General features: G+C 41.6%; 1 protein-coding gene across 1 annotated transcript in view; it reads right to left on the bottom strand.

Moving 5' to 3' along the window:
• The window catches only part of polrmt (polymerase (RNA) mitochondrial (DNA directed)), a 53,247-nt gene that overhangs the window by 16,521 nt on the left and 19,445 nt on the right, over positions 1-17,281 (bottom strand). Inside the window, exons 10-15 of the mRNA XM_034147781.1 lie at positions 15,822-16,607; positions 15,170-15,292; positions 13,172-13,294; positions 11,906-12,082; positions 10,464-10,550; positions 3,188-3,301 (exon numbers count right to left, since the gene is read on the bottom strand). Of these exons, the coding sequence (XP_034003672.1) occupies positions 3,188-3,301; positions 10,464-10,550; positions 11,906-12,082; positions 13,172-13,294; positions 15,170-15,292; positions 15,822-16,607 (1,410 nt within the window). The remainder of the gene's footprint in view (positions 1-3,187; positions 3,302-10,463; positions 10,551-11,905; positions 12,083-13,171; positions 13,295-15,169; positions 15,293-15,821; positions 16,608-17,281) is intronic.

The following is a 17,281-nucleotide window of genomic DNA, read 5'->3' as shown; positions in this document are numbered from 1 at the left end:
TACGGCAAAACGCATCGGAGTAACGCAAACGCAACCGCAAAAAACCTTCCGCCCACACGCAATATACACCGGATTGTGTCAAGCTACACGAGACGGCTCCGTTTAGATCCAACCGCTGGAAAAGCTGCAGTACATATGCCGAACCTGTACGTGGCGCTGTAACTTCCTCCACAAAAGCAGCAACTTCCTCCACAAAAGCAGCGAAGAAGAATGGTTGTCATGGCTGCACTTCTGTTTATTCTCCGCGGTGGGGGCCGACGGAACCGGGCAGAGTTTTTCGCCGGTCAACGTGTGTTAAAGTTTAAATCTTCCGGACAAAATTATAAAAGTGCCGGTCAAAGGTCTTCTTTGTTATTTATTGAGCTTTAAAACAAATGAATAACGACGATATAATGATATATAATCATAAAATACACGGAGCCTGTCTCTTTTTCCTCTCTTCTGACAGCGTCAGTGTCTGTCTCATGCAGCAGCTGATCCTGTAATGAGTGACCCGACAGTAAAAATAAACATATTTATAACTAGTTTAGGTAGTTTGAGAGGTAATTAAAATAGCTAAGGGTGATGATCTGACTTGAAGTGTGTGTTTTGCTCCCGCTGCATCACAGCCGGAGGAGCTGCGTGTCTCCGTCCTGTCAGATTAGACTTCACTCGAGTTTATGTCCATATCGAGATAAAGATAAATAATCTGAATTCAGTGTGCAGTGTACTTTTGCGGGGGTGAGCAGCAGAGGCGGGGAGAGGCGGGGCTATTGCGTCGTCATTATCAGAAACGGATGACCGTATAGGCGACCACACGGCCCCGTTGGACCCCCCAGAGCGCTCCGTTCCCAGATCTATCCACCTTTGGACCCGTTGTCGTTTGCAGGGTCCGTTTCTACGGTTCCGTTACGGCGTCGTCGAGCTTAAAGGGCTATACGCAAGAGAAATATGTGGATTCAACCCGTTTTCGTTCCCGTGGAGCCTAGGCCTTAGTTAATGGACTTTAGGATAAGGAGGTCAAATAGGATTTTATATAATGACAGACTTATGTAGGATTTCTCTTTACACATACACAAGCACCGGTGTTTAAATGGGAGAAATACTTTATGTTAAGGGCGTAGGCTTGGGTAATTTCTTGTTTCTCTCTTATTTGTTTAAATATTTCTTTAATAATGTGTGCTTGCCTTTTTCTTTAATTGATATGTCTAGTCACTTTCTTTATGCCTGTAGTCTGCACTGTTTCTTTGCTGCAGTGAAGCTGTACCTTTGCCCACTGCAGGACAAATGAAGGATTCTGATAATATAAACGTATTTTTGATGTTTTATGCACAAGTCTATTGACGGGACTGTTCCCGATTGAAATAGACTACTTTTCAACCAAACAACAATCAACATGCCTTTGATGATATAATTCTTTATATAGCCTTCCTATCAATTGTTTTGAGGCTCCATAATAAACACAGATAATGTTTGACTGGAATTCCTCCCTTCTCTATGGGACATGAACATTTCTCCGTATCTGTATCTGTACTCAGACGTGCTATCTTTAAGACATGCTGCTGTCAGGACTTCCACAGTGACGGAGAACTTTAGTGATGTTTTTGAGCTCCTTCAAAGTTGGCCCACTCACAGCAATCACATCACACCATCAGTGGTGAAAGCCCAGCATCCAGGACAATACTCATGATAAGGTGCATGTCTTGCGTATAATAAGAGTGAAACAAAAATTATTTTAGGAAGTTTGGAAAAAGAAAATGAAAAGACACTGAGGGAGGGCAATAAAGAGAGTGGACTATTCTTCTGAACTAAAAGAGCAAACACCAACAACACTTTGTGAATAATTTTTGTTTTAGCCAAAAATAGTTTTGAGTCCAACACAAAGGGAGAGGACACACTAAAATAAAAGCCAAACTGCAGTGAGTCTCGCAGGCTCACTTTTTGCTTTGAGGTATTAGTCTGGAAAATAAATGCACGGAGCCCTGGCAGGCTGCCATTCTGTCAAAGAGCTACAACCAAATGAGTAATTCTTTCTAGATATCCTAAACAATGTACAGAGTCCAGTGGATCCAGTACTGTTAACGTGTGTGCCGTGAAGAGCACTTCAAAATGCACACTTGCAGTTCCCTTCATTTAAGCAAATGCATGTTGGGCCTTGCCAGACCATAATAAGTGAAGCCTTTGTGGGCAGGCTGTGTGAGCATGATAGATTGCTCTCATAACAGCTTGTTATAAGATGACAGCTATAAAAATAACCACTAATACTCATTTGAATCATATATGTGTGTAAGCATGAATTTAAAGTCAACCAACCGCATCACAGCTAACCGGCCATTTATTATCAGCTTCATCAGAAATTCCATCAAAGCCCAATGAAATCTAGTAAGTGGAAATTAAACTCTGAAATCATGATAATAGCGAAAGTGATGATCCATAGCATCTCACTGCCTCATGGAAATATGAGAACAAAAAGAGAACGAGCGGTCAATTTGGACACACATTACAATATCAGCAATAAGATGGTGGTCAGTAAGCCAACAGAGGGATAAATGAGTACTGTATGCTAAGGTGAGTCAAACACATGGATACAACGTGTGCTATATAAGGTCAGTTTTGCGAGTGGTGTGAAAGGTGAGAGCAAAAGTAAGGAAGAGCAAAACACAAGGTGTCAAAAGATAACGATAAAAGAGAATACATAAAGTATAAAATGCAGAGAAATAAAGACTGGCCTGTAATTGGCAAAACTGTCTGACTTACGGTGTATGAAACGATGGTGAACGGCGCCGTCTGAGGGTTTAAAGTGGTCGAACTGATCAGGAAAAGTCCACTTGTTTCTAGATTGGACTCCCAATCAAACATGACCCGACATGTCCCGGCATGAGACTCTGTAACACCTCTGCTGCACTAGTTGCTTTATTCTATATTTATTTAGTTTCCATTTTTTTTTTTATATACTTTCTGTATTATTATTATTAGTCTTGCATGACGTACCATTGTTAATATTTCCTAGTGCAATATTATATTTATTTTCGATGTAATGTGCACGTTTGGACTTGACGCCCTGCTACACTTGGCATCTGTTCTAATTCCAATTGTACAAACGTAGCTAGATATAGCAGAGATGTGTGTGATTAATAAAAAAAGTACGACAACTTCTCTGAGAAAAACTAGTAAAGAGCATCTTCATAATCCTTCGTAAGAGACCTACCACTTGGCGGCGTATGAGGTGGTAGGGCTGAATGACGGGTAATCCCAGGGGAGTCACCCACTGCACAGAGTGGCCAGCCTTGGAGATGAGCTTGGCGCTCTCGGCCAGCCAGTCCTGCAACACACAGATGCAAGCAGAGGTAAATTGAGGGCACACACTGGATTGTGAAACATACTCAGAAAATCAAAGCCCGCCAGCAATCAAGAGTGTGAGCCTGTCTATTTCCTGTGTAAGTGTGTTCATGTGGACAACAGAGCAATCGGGTTCAAATCAGTGAGTCTGGACCGTTTGTAGGTGGATGTAATTAATCGGGCTTTAAAAATAAAGAACATCATGGTGCATTTGGAACAGCATTGAGAAAACACAGCATAAAAGATTCATAATGTCTGCTGTTCTACTTCTTGAAACAGCAAACAATTGTTGCAAACTTGCAGAGGAACAAGTGAGAAGTTGTTGCTAAGCTTGACAAATATCCGTACGTTTTGCACAAGTGTCTGGCAAAGTTTATCTCCAGGAATAGAAGCCCTATTAATGCCCCAAAAGTGCCTCCTCACACATGCAGGCACATGGAGAGCTGTAGGAAAGATATATTTGTCCTAACAACTCGAGATAGCAGTCTGGCCCAAAGCCGCACCATTCATCATCACCTCTCTCCTTTTATTCTCAGGTACATCGAAAAGAAGATAGTGTGGAAGCAAAGAGATGGGAGAGCGAGATTAGATGGTGAGGAAGCCGGAGAGATTGACTGATCAGTCAGTAATAGATTGATAAGCAGCAGAGGGAGGGAGGGAGGGAGGGAGTGGACAGACACAGTTGGAAGGAGAATAAATGGAAAACAAACAGGGGAGGAGGGGTCAGGGATGACAGAGCTGCTTCTCTTTCACTCATACTCAACTCATTGCTGAAAACCCAGAGGATGTGACCTGTTTGAAAGCAACAGGTGCACACACTCACTCAGACACTCACACACACACAACAGCATTAGGTCGGCACCAAGGCATGATGGGAAGGGTATTTTTCATCTCAGACTGGGCCATCCCCACTCATTTCCCAGAGGACACAAACATGGTCGTGGGTGGTGTTTCTATTTGCTTGCCAGACTCCTCTCTGCCTCTGGACATAATATAGTATCCCCCGCCAGGTGCACGTCCTAAATCTATAAAAAGAGTCTCTGTGATGAATGGCTGCAGTAGTCACGGTAGTGGTAAAGTAAACTAGACATTATTAGAGAATGAAAAATCATCTTATATAGAGTAGTAGGTCAGTAGACAAAAGCTTTTATATTTAAGTCTTTCCAAAGAAGATACGTAGGGGAAAAACGTAATTTTGTTTTAATTACAGGGAACATAGGAATTATCTTTTGTTATTTTTATGATCCTACAAAAATATTTCGTTAGATAATCTGGGTTTATACTGTACATGGCAATTGTTTGCAGACACATTTATTTGTTGTTAACCTCATTTCATTTTTATTGTATTAGTTGAAACTTTATTCTTCATCTTGAACCTTTTATTTATCAGTCAACCAATTTTCGCATTTTTAGCTGATCTGATGCACATTAAAGTCTCTAGGTTCCACAGACAACATTATTGGATTGGAAGTGTCTTAGTCGACCATTGTCTTTATTTTACCCATAATAATACATTACAAATGATCAGGCATCATGACATAAACTTTAATTATATTACCTAATGGTTATTACTTTAAAGGTCCCCTATTATACTGTTTTTCATCAATATATTATAGGTCTCAGATATATAAAAAAACATGTCTCTGAAGTAGGGATGTAATACATCGATACCCAAAACTCACGGTACGATAATATCGCGATAAAAAGTCCACGGTACGATATTTATCGTGATATTGAAAAATAAAGAAGAAAAAGAATTGTGAAATCTTTTTTTCTTTGAATTTTTTTTTCTTTATTGAATAATAAATCTGATTTGTACAGCATTTTAGTCGTATTTTAAAGTGTCAACAATATAATAATCAGACCCTGCAATAAAATAAATCAAGTTTCACTTTAGTTTTTCAAGTAACTCAACTCAAACTCACTAACTCACTCACTCAGCATCATCAGACAGGTTTTTAGGAATATGAGCATGCCCACATTTCCAGGTAGAAGCTGGGATGTTTACAATACCCCCTGCTGTGGAAAAGACTATCTTGCTTGGTACTGATGTTGCTGGGACAGAGAGATATGCTTTGTCCATGGGTGACAGCAGTGGGTAAAACTGTGCATTGTCTCTCCACCACTTCAAAAACAATACAGTTTTTGCCAAGAAGGTGAGGCTTATTGACAGGGCGAGATATACATATACTGTTGGTACTTGTCAATGTCTCTAGGTATGTAAACGTAGCCCTGTAAATACGATGTCCTTTTGTGTTATCTGTTGTTTTATGTTTATGTTGTAACCTACTTGCTGCCATGTTGGACAGGTCTCTCTTGAAAAAGAGATCGATGATCTCAATGGGATAGTGTTGTCAAAATACCAACATTTTGGTTTCGATACCGATACCAAGTCAAGAATTGCGATTCCGATTATTTTTCTATACCTTTCTTTTATTATTTTCATGATCAATAAAATTGTAGTTTATTTGTTAAGTGTTTTCTTACAACATGGTCTCTTCTTTATACTTGAGTTTATGTGATTTCTTTGATAGTTAACTTTATATTTTATTAACATGTAATAGTACAGTAATATAAATAATTATTGACAAAATGTACATTGCAGATGTTAGCCACATTGGTAAGTTAGCTAAAAAGATAGCCATATTAGACAGTTATCATTGCCATTAATTGCTCTGGATGCCGGTCGGCGAGGTGCTTAGCCAAGTTTGATGTGTTGGCTCCCTTGGTTTGCAGGGATCTAAAACATTTCTTACAGACAGGCCTCGTGGTGTCCGTAGGCTTGACCTCACTGTCAGAGATATAGCTCAAATACTTCCAAATTTCGCTTCTGGCGTCTTTTTTGTCAACAAGCCGAGGCGCAGCGGCAGTTGCACTCCCACTTGCAGCCATGCTTCTCGTTTTCTCACATGCTCTGGCAGCTAGCGCGTGCATGAGAGAGGGGAGGCACTTAGGCTTCCTTTACACGGGAACGTTTGCGTTTATGCACAGTATGCGTTTTTTTAAAAAGTCTTCCGTTCACACGCATTCGTTTAATTTAACGTGTCTGTTCACACGAGACCGCTGGAAACGCTGTAGTACATATGCCGGGCCTGTAACTGGTGCTGTAACTTCCGCCACAAAATACACCAAAAGCAGCGAAGAAGACCCCGGAGCATGGTTGCCATGGTTGCCCTTCTGTTTATGCCCCGCGGTGGATTTAGCAACATGTAGTAGTTCATGTAATTCTCCATGTCCACTTGTTGCTGATGGTTGTGGTAGAGGAGCTGTAGATTTTGCACTAACATCTGTAGCATGGTCGAGCTGTAGATGTTGTACTAACATCTGTAGCATGGTCAGTAGCAGTAGCACTAGCAGTAGCTACTGACCATGCTACAGCAGTGAGCAGCAGAGGTGGGGAGAGGCGGGGCTATGGCTTCATCTATCGAGAAATGATCGTATAGAGGCGATTACACGGAGCCGTTTGACCCCCCAGAGCGTTTCGTTTGCAGATCTATCCACTTTGGGACCCGTTATCGTTTGTGGGGTCCGTTTCTATCGTTTTGTTACGGCCTCGTGTAAATGAAAGGGCTATACGCAAGAGAAACTATGCGGATACAACCCGTTTCGTTCTTGTGTAAAGGGGGTCTTAGAGTGTGCTTGAGAGGGGAGGGACTGCAGGCACGGCTGCAGTGCAGGGAGTGGAAGCAGAGCGCTGAACACACACGGCTCTTAAAACAGCGCTTTCTCACCGGAGTACTTTTCCCCGTCATTCTTAAAGTACCGATACTAATGAAACGGAGGAATCGTAACGTTTTTAACGGCAGGGTATCGCGGTACCTTTCAAGTATCTGTACACCGTGCAACACTACAATGGGACCACCTGGTTAAATAAAGGTTTAAAAAAAAAAATGTGTTTAAAAATGTTCTTTATCATTTTAAAAAAAATTTTTTTAATTGCGGTCGATTTTGTCAGTCTCACGACGGTATTGAGACATTTATTTACCGCGATATCGCGATATTCGATATATCGTTACATCCCTACTCTGAAGTGTTTGCCACAAAATACCAAACAGATCATTGCAGCATCCCATAATCCCCTCTGTTTCAGCCCTGTTTCAAAAGTGCTGATTCTCTGTCTGTTACTTTAGATGAAAATAAGGTGCTTGCCCCACGGGAACGCATACAGCCGTTTGCCTAACTGTTTAGTGTCATATAGACCGTTCTGCCACACTAGGACGACCGAAAATGGCAGTAAACAACGATAACGGGTCCCAAGGTGGATAGAACGGCATACGCAACGCTCTGGGGGGGTCCAACGGCTCCGTGTGTAGGACCTATACCAGGCATCCTCAAAGTCCGGACTCCACAGAACCACAACTGTCTCTGGACTCTGAGCAAATTATACTTTTCATATGTATTATCTGTATTATCTGTGTTATCTGCGAGACATCGCCACAACGCAACGAGTCAAAATTCTCCGCTATGTCCACTGCAAACAGTGCTCTGCATCTCCGACTGTTCCACTGTCTGTGTGTGTCTGTCAACGCATTGGTCCAATCACATTCAGCATCCCATTAGCGTTTTTTCCCCCCACCAACAGTCTGCGAATCAGAGGCACAGTAGGGCGGGTCTTCGCGGAATGCGGGTGGGAAAAATGCGTGTGTCGTCTCTTTCAACCTGTCTGAGTCAGAGCGAGAGTTTAAAAAAAGAAAAAAGTCAGAGCAAGAGTTAACAGCTCATCTAGTTGCATCTGTACTGTAGCTAGTAGCCTAGTTTCACCTACCGGGGTGGCATGGTGTGGCAACTGCCACCCTAAAAATAGGCCTTGCCACCCCAGCTGCCACCCCAGTTGGCAGCTTTGTTTTGTAAGAAAAGTTGTGGCTCATCTGACATTTATGAGAGAAAGTCTCTAATGTCCGAGTGCAAGTGAATGCAGCACAAGATGCACGTCTTGTAACCCCTCCCCCGGCCCTGGCGCGAGCGTGGAAATATGATTGACCCAAGTACTGAAGGAATGAGGTATCTGCGGTCTACAATGACAGAGAAGAGACTGTCAAGTTTGGCTGTACTCAGCATTGAATCAAAACGCACTAAAGCTTTGGATCTTACTAATTTTGTGAGGCGTTTTGCTGAACAAAATGGTAATCGCCGCATTCAGCTGTAATAGGCATGTCAACTTGATGCTCTGCTCACGGATGAGCATACAACACTGTTAAGATGATGACCTTACGTGTGTAAATATATATTTTTCTTTGTGGGGGTCGGCCCCCAAAAAACAGTTTTAAGTCCTGAGAAAGTCAAATAAGACGGTGTGTAAAACTACACTGCCCAGCCAAAAAAAAGTAACCACTTTGATTTAACTAGGCCAGTAGGTAAGGACATTCCACTGGATAATAACTGAAGTATAAAATAATGCAGGACTGAAGTGATGGAGACCTTGTTTGAAGGCAAACAAAAAGAGGAAATAACAGGTCAAATCAAGCAAATCCCCCTCTCAGATTCCACAGCAACCAGAAGAACATAAATACTGGCTGGTGATTTGATTAATCAGCTTTGTGATGGAATAAAAAATGCACAGTGCATTTCCTTAGCTGTGGATGAGTCCACTGACACCACTGACAATGCTCAGTTGCTGGTGTTTGTGAGTTTTTATGATGAGCCAAAGGGGGAGTTTGTTGAAATGGGAATGCTAAATGAAAGAGGGTGCAGCTGCCTTTATTCATAACTGTGCAGCTCTCACACTGCGACTCTGAGGGATCAAGCACAGACACAATAACAATGAAAGCGGCTGCATACAGATTATTTTTGTTTTTGCAACCTCGTGTTAAGAATCTTGTTGCAATTGTTTAAAAGTTTGAATGACCGTAATAAACGGACCTTTGTCTTATTGAAACATTTTTGGACCTTTAAGATTTGTATTTGAGTACCCCTGACCTATACGATCATTTTGTGATAATGATGACGCAATAGCCCTGCCTCCCCCCACCTCTGCTGCTCACCCCCGCAAAAGTAAACTGCACACTGAATTCAGATTATTTATCTTTCTCTCGATATGGACATAAACGCGAGTGAAGTCTAATCTGACAGGACGGAGACACGCAGCTGTGATGCAGCGGGAGGAGCAAAAACACACACTTCAAGTCAGATCATCACCCTTAGCTATTTTAATTACCTCTCAAACTACTACTGTCGGCCGGGTCACTCATTACTGGATCAGCTGCTGCATGAGACAGACACTGACGCTGTCAGAAGAGAGGAAAAAGAGAGGCCAGGCTCCGTGTTTTTTATTATTATATAGTCGTTATTCATTTGTTTTAAAGCTTAATAAATAACAAAGAAGACCTTTGACCGGCACTTTTATAATGTGGCCGGAAGATTTAAACTTTTACACACGTTGACCGGCGAAAAACTCTGCCCGGTTCCCTCGGCCCCCACCACGGTGAATAGACAGAAGGGCAACCATGACAACCATGCTTCTTCGCTGCTTTTGTGGAGGAAGTTACAGCGCCACGTACAGGCTCGGCATATGTACTGCAGCTTTTTCCAGCGGTTGGAGCTAAACGGAGCTGTCTCGTGTGAACAGACACTATCCGGTGTATATTGCGTGTGGACGGAAGCTTTTTTGCGATTGCGTTAATCCTATGCGTTTTGCCGTATGCGTTCCCGTGGGGCAAGCACCTAAGGAGCCACTCCCCACGCCCCTCTGAGAGATATTTGGTTAAAAAGAACACAATGGCGCTCTAGGAGGGGATTCAGGTGATAAGGTGGGGGGGGGGGGGTTACCTTGGTTGGTTATTGGCTAATGGTTACACAAGCCAACAAATCGTTATGACATCATAAAGTGGCCAAAATCTGATCAGCTCATTTTCAGACAGGTTTTTATATAAATGGATCAGGACAAAAAGAGAGCAAATCTTTTTTCCTGAAACTTTCAGAATCTCTTTACACAGAAGGGACACATGTTGATGTAGAAAAGACATGAAAAAGTGCATTTTGCATGAAAGGTCCCCTTTAAGGTGTTGGGACTTATTGCATGAGGGATATAGATTCTAGTAAAAATAAGAACAACTGTACTTTGAGACAATATTTCTACTGAATGTCAGCCCTGTTTTGCAACTAGTAAGAAACAAATGTGTTTTTTTAAATAGGTACGATAAACTCACCTGGATCTTTCTGGTCCCTGTGAACATCTCCTTCAAGCTGTCGAACACCAATCGCACCAGGTAACGAGATGCATACCATAAATGCTCCTGGAAAACAATACATGATTATGCTTTTGTATTTTTGTATATCACCTTCTCGCTCCACTCCATTCCTCATCAATACAAATGATTGTTTTCCCCATTTAGTTATTATTAGGTATAAAATGTATAATGCAAATATGTGGTAAAAGTTGCAGCACTGAATGAGCCTGGGACATTTCAGATATCATTACAGCGATACGATCTCTTCCTGGCTTACAGCTTCCTCCCCCCCCCCCCATCCATCCCCCTGTAATCACTCACAATTACACTTCCCTCCAATTCTGTGTTTAAACAATTAGGAACATTATGCAGGAGTCATTTAGCACAATCCTCTGGCTGTGAGATGGCAGATACACTGACAGCAGGATCATGCTGGTTTTATCTATACAGACAACCAGAATAACTCCAACTATTGTAAGGCAATATATGTAGCTATTTGACAAATAATAAGCATTACAGAGCCCTAGGAAGATTACATGCCTCCCTCTTTCCCTGCCATATAATCATTTGTTCCAGTCAAAGAACCGGTTATGTCCAATGAAATCAAAGTACAGTGGTTCTGAACTAAAAATAGATTTATAATGACTGTGCACAGGATATCGAATATAGCTGTTGTTGTATTACACTGCGGGCCTCCCTGATACAACCATGCAATATCTCATTCCACTGCAATAACCCATAAATAAACTTGCCTAATAGGAATAATAAAAGCTAATGTTCTTGCTCCACCAACAGCACACTTGGAGACAGGGTGCTAGGAGTCTTACGGCCCCTAAACACGGCGGTGTGCGTTGAAGCATGCCGGCGGGCTTGTCTGAAGCTCGACCAACAACCAATCACATGAATCTCCCGCCCCGGACACACAAGCACGCGGTTTGATTGGCTAGAGCTTGTACTGGCATATGATTCGATTGGCTGACGATTCGGTCGAAGCTTCAAAGGTAGAACATTGCTCTACTTTTGAAGCGAGCAACGCTTTGCTCCCACAATGCAGTTCGGCGAAGCGTGACGTCACCCCATTCAAAGTGAATGGGCAGAAGCGTGTGTAGGAGCCGTAAATGTCAAGGTCAAAGCTACTGAAATCATTTGCAGTCACTGTCAGCTGTGTGATAAATGCCTTCTTGGACATACAGGAGACAATGGAGTAATTACATTCAAGGAGGTTAGATCAGTTGTATTTCCTTGTGATTCAGTATGGGCTGAGTGTATGCATCTCTGAATGTGTAACCGGAGAGGAGACGTAGAAGGATATAGAGTAAATCTTTCACTAAAAGGCCACTCTGTCATCCCGCGCTGATACAACACTACAAATAAAACAGTATGCAGTGCGAGGGAAGCCCACATCTACCACATAACCGTACCTTGGGGAACTCAATGTCATTCAGTCTTTTCTCTATCTGTAAGCGGCCCCCGTATTGTGTGACCCCGTACACCACAGTCATCACGGTCTGCTTCACCACCTTCCTGCTGATGATGCCCTCCAGGAGGATGGCGATTTTCACCCCGCTCTTTGCATCCCGCACTCTAAACTCCTCCACCTGAAACACATGGACATGTTGGAGATAGTAACAGATGTGTTATTGGAGAATATTTAAATGCACAACTCCAAATACATATAGATCAGGGTAGAAGTAGTGATGTGCAATACAGCCAAACTCTTCTATCCAGATATTTCAGAATAGCTTGATATTGATTTATATCATGATTTGTTTGGTAAGTCAATTATTAAGTAGTATTTATCTAACAACCAGATCACAACAGAGCCGGCCAGCTAACCAATCAGAGCAGACTGGGCTCTGGTTTCAGACAGAGGGTGAAAAGAGGTGCTGCAACACAGGCAGTGTGAGAAAAATAAAGAGAATTTGAACATTAAAGCATGTAACAACGTCACAATAGAGGCACAAAATGTAAATATATATTTGTCATACTGAGTATTTTTTTATTTAATAAAAGGAACTTTAGTGATAATTTAACCGTTTCAAGTTGATTTGGAGCGAGAAATATATTTCTGTATAGCATATTTTGTTGATTGCATTGACTAGGTATTGAAAAGGTGGTTGGTTAGTTCACAAGCATGATATGATCTACAGTATCTTAGGTACAAATAAAACAGTTTGATAATGTCTGCCTGCATTGTCCTGCTCTCTTTTACATTCAGTCGTCCAGCTCACTGACAACCCAACAATGTACTTTGCAATTACAGTCACTGCTCTTTGATACAGCCGCAGACAGACCTTTTTCCCCAGCACACTCTGATTTTCCCAGTACTGAAATGTCACATAACAATTAGCTTCAATTATTCCAGCCTGAAAAGTATGCAGGTTCACAGCAGGCTGGGTTCTTTGATAGCATTGTCTGTGCACTTGCCCCCTTTGAGCTTTTGGATATGAGCGTCTACTCTCACTGCACTTTGATGCATGGCCTGAACAAATGAAGCACCTTTTTTTAGATGCTAGAACTGAAGTGAGAAACTTGAAATATATTCTCAATGTTTAAACTGTCACTAACTCATGGGAAACAGTAAGAGATTAACAGTTTAGCGGTGCAACTGGACCACAATTTGGTTACACTGTGCAACACCAAAGCCAACCAGTTCAAAAAGGTAACAAAAACCAAACCAAGCTGACCTGCTGTGCGACTCCACTGTACACATCCTGAGGCAGCTCACAGGGCGTGAGGTTGACTGATATTGCACCCATAACATCTCTGCCCAGAGCAGCGTAGTGCTGGAGACCATTACAGGAACCGTCCTGCAGGAGAAAAGGAGAGGGATTAAAGCGAGGATGTGGAGGAGGAGAGAACACAGACAGAAAAGGAATAATCAGCACACAATCAGAGCGGGCAGCACAGGGAGAAAAAGATAACGGGTACACAAAGGAATATGGATGTTAAAGAACAGCAAACATACTAAAAAGAGGAAACAGAAATGGGGACAGAAAGGGGAGGAAGGGCAATATGAAATACATGAGCATCAGCTAAATGGATGAGAACAAATATTTTGTTAAGGCTTTTAGTTCATACCATATTCACTCTGTCAAAGCCACAAAGTGAATTTTGCACTTACGCCAGACCATCAAACCGTCAATGAGCATTTTAAATGATCTGCACCATTCAAAGAAACATCTGAACTGGATTTGGCATCAGACTTGCGGTTAACAATTAACTGATGATATATTTGTTTATCATTTACACTAAATTAAAAGTCACTGGTGGTCAACGTTACAAAATTAAAAAGACACAACATGAATATTGCAAAAAAAAGTTAGCCACAATCCTGGCAGCTGCAGAAGTTATCTTACTTATTTTATGTCTGTCCTAATGTGACATTAACCTGAATGTCTCTCTACTTTGCCTAAAGTTCTGTAACTTCCATTAAAAGTCTCTCACACAAGTCTCCTTTGGCTTCTTAGATCCTTTCCTTTATTTATTAACTCATTATCTCAGTTCACATTAGTTAACATCAATGGGACAGACTCAGCTAAAAGGCTCATCTTTTCTACAGACCAAGAGCAGATTGATGATCAAAGCTGAGTGGAAACCATTAGATACAGATACAAGGAGGAGGTGCTAAATAAGTCTGGCCATATTGATTACACTGCATTTCATGTTAATATAGTTTATATTACGCTTTTCACTTTGTAGAAGTTTAAAGTCTGGAATCAGAAAGAATATTGACACTTTCTTTACTTGCATTTGTATTGGTTTGCTTTAAAAGGACTGGGTTCTGGTTTCAGACAGAGGGTGAAAAGAGGACTTTTTCGAACATTAATGCGTGTAAACATGTCACAGTAGAGACACTAAATACATATATGAGGGACTGCGGACGGAAATGAGCTTAAAGCTAAATCTGGCACTGTTACGCTTGATACATTTTAATGTTTTAAGTGTTCATTACTGTGCATTGTCCCTGCCAAATAAACGATTCAATAAATATATGAACCTAGCATAGTTGGGACCCTTTCATTGAGTTTGACATGCCAATGTTAGGTATGTCATTCAAAGGAATTATATACAATGTGTACATTCCTAAAATAAACATAAAGAGGTTTGTTTTTAAGTGCCAAATAAAAGGAACATTATAACACGATGTTGACTAAGGTCTTAGGGGCAGACAGTGTTGCTTTGCTCTAAAAAATAAAAGCTTGAGATAATGCTTAAACCTGTATATCACTGGACACCTGACATAAGTTTCCCCAGTAAGTGGGCTTAAAATAATAGTAAACATAAACACAACACTGGCACTTTGTGAGCAGTTGTCTGTTGCTTTTGTTTGTATCTGAGTACAGGATATCTGAGGCTGTGGTCTGTGCGGTGAGATTAGGGCTACAGGTTTACAACAGATACTATAAATGGCCCCAGATGGCAGGCGATGTTTTGCCTTGTTAACTTTGATGTGCCCTCTAAAACAGCACTATAAAGCATGACTGAATGATATCGAGGATAATCGCTTCTAATCATCTTATTTTATTTTGAAATCTTTGTTTCACCCAAGAGATGAATTTAATTTCTATTAAGCAGTTGAATGACTTATTAAATAACACATCAGTAGGAGATGGGACATGAGATTCAAACCGCTACACGACTCTGTAAACAGATAAATAATTAGTTCAGGTGTTTTATGGTACCTGGTGAACAGGAAAATGAGAGATGAACCGCGTTGGGTCGGGAGATCTCACAGCGTTGGCTATCTCCATGCAGCAGCCCAGAGCCTGCAAGGGCTCATCTGTATTCATCCACCACTTCTTACCCTGACAAAGACAAACACAAGCACATTATCCTGCATACATAAACACCACCGGGAAAAGCATTTTACTTTTTGTTTTGACAGATATTCATATCCCCTTTAGAATGTGTCACCTCTACAGCTGACCCCAGTAAGAGAAAGGGATATGCTATAATCTGCATTTTGAATACTGATCAGTGCAATACTCATTCTTTATGACTATTGCTGTATTAAAAAGGTACGTTTCAAACAATTATCTGGTCTTCAGCATTCATTTCTTTAACAATAATAATATGCCACTGTATACTGTATATTGAAATATACACATGTTTTGTTCTAAAACGGAGCAAATGGCAGTAAACCAGATTCGCCCCCAGGATATATAAAGTATTCTAATTCCAATTCTGGCTGCATATATAAAAAAAAAAAGGCAGCCTTTAGTTAATTTGGCTTATTTGAATAGAATAAGAAGTTTTAACTATAACCTATGTAGAACTATTAATGTCTGTCTGAATATATGGATAAACAGGACAGAGAAATAAAGAGAAACTGACAGTGAGAGGGTTGTCGGCAGAGTCCAGGATGTCCTCCATGATGGTGTTAGCGTACTCCAGCCGTCCCTCCAGTGAGCTGTTCTTCTTCAGTCCTGTCAGATTGACTAAGTGGATCTTTATCCAGTCAAGACCCTTTGGACCCAGGGGCTTCCCATCTGCAAAAATGAGGACAGCCCGTGTGACATCACTTCCTAGGTGATTAAAGTGCGGGGCACAGGGGTAGGTTCGTCCACGGAAGTCCATGTTGTGAGGGAACCAGAAGATCTCATCCCGCATGCAGTTGGCGATGGAGAGTTTATAAAGAGCGCTCATTCGCAGGCTGTGCATCTCATTGCACTTCCTCCTGGCATTAATCACTTCCCTCCTCATGTGGGCCTTCTCAGAAGACGTATAACTGGGATCTTGGGGGTTGAAATGGGGTATTTTGGGGGCTTCTGACAAAGGAGGAGGGATCTTTAGCTTATCATTACCACGATCATTAAAGATGGAGATAATAATATCCAACAAAGGCTTATTGATCCTCCATGCACAGTTGCCCAGCTGGTTGAGAGCGTCCAGGACTGCATGGAGGTTCTGGCATTGCTCCAGCAACACCTCGTGCTGCGTGGCTCCTTCCGCTGAGCGCATCAGCTGGCTAGGTGTCAGCAGGTAGGCTCCGGACTTGACTGAAGTCCAGGGCACAGGAGGGCACAGCATTGGCATCACATAGGAGTCAAAGGTTAACTTGGTCTCCATGGCTTCCAGCTGTATCTGAGACAGGATGGGGTGAGGTTTGATGAAGCCGACCTGCAGGGTGAAACATCAGAGCACATCCAATTAGAAGCCAAACATAGCAGAAGAAAACATGAATGTGAATTCTCATAAATGAATACCAGTAGATGAGATAAATAATCTGTTTCAGAGCAGTTACAATCATAACCCAGAAACTATGCTAAGCACTACTTCGATTGATATTAGTCCTCTGTTTATACAACTGGTCACCAGTTAATATCAGATCACTGACATCCACAGAATACTATGATATCTGCTCGCACATTTTCCATTACAGACTGAAAACCCTTCTCTCTTGACCGCAACTTGGCAACAAACACAAAAATCACTCTTCTGTAGATAGCACTTTGTATTATTTAAAGCGGTAGTAGCAAATTGGATATAGTTGGCCTATTGATAGCTTTGTACCTGCAGGATTCTTGCTTTTTTTAAAAGATTATTTCTTAATGGTTGAATGCACTCATTAATAAAAGCGCCGGCAGCATGTAGGACTGGAAATATATACCATCATTACAAAGGCTATACTAACCAGATAGAAAAATTAAACACCTCAGCATTGCGTTGCATGAGTCAGTCTGCCACGCTGGGATATAAAATCATTAGGATGCTCCCCTGATGGGCTAACCTCCGAGGAAAGAGGAACAATAGGAGAAAGGAAAGTAGAAGGAGAAAGAAATGTGTATATATAT

Source organism: Trematomus bernacchii, unplaced genomic scaffold, assembly GCF_902827165.1.
Source record: "Trematomus bernacchii unplaced genomic scaffold, fTreBer1.1, whole genome shotgun sequence".
NCBI lineage: Eukaryota > Metazoa > Chordata > Actinopteri > Perciformes > Nototheniidae > Trematomus > Trematomus bernacchii.
The sequence above is the reverse complement of the archived record's forward strand: the minus strand, read 5'-3'. Positions and strand labels throughout refer to the sequence as shown.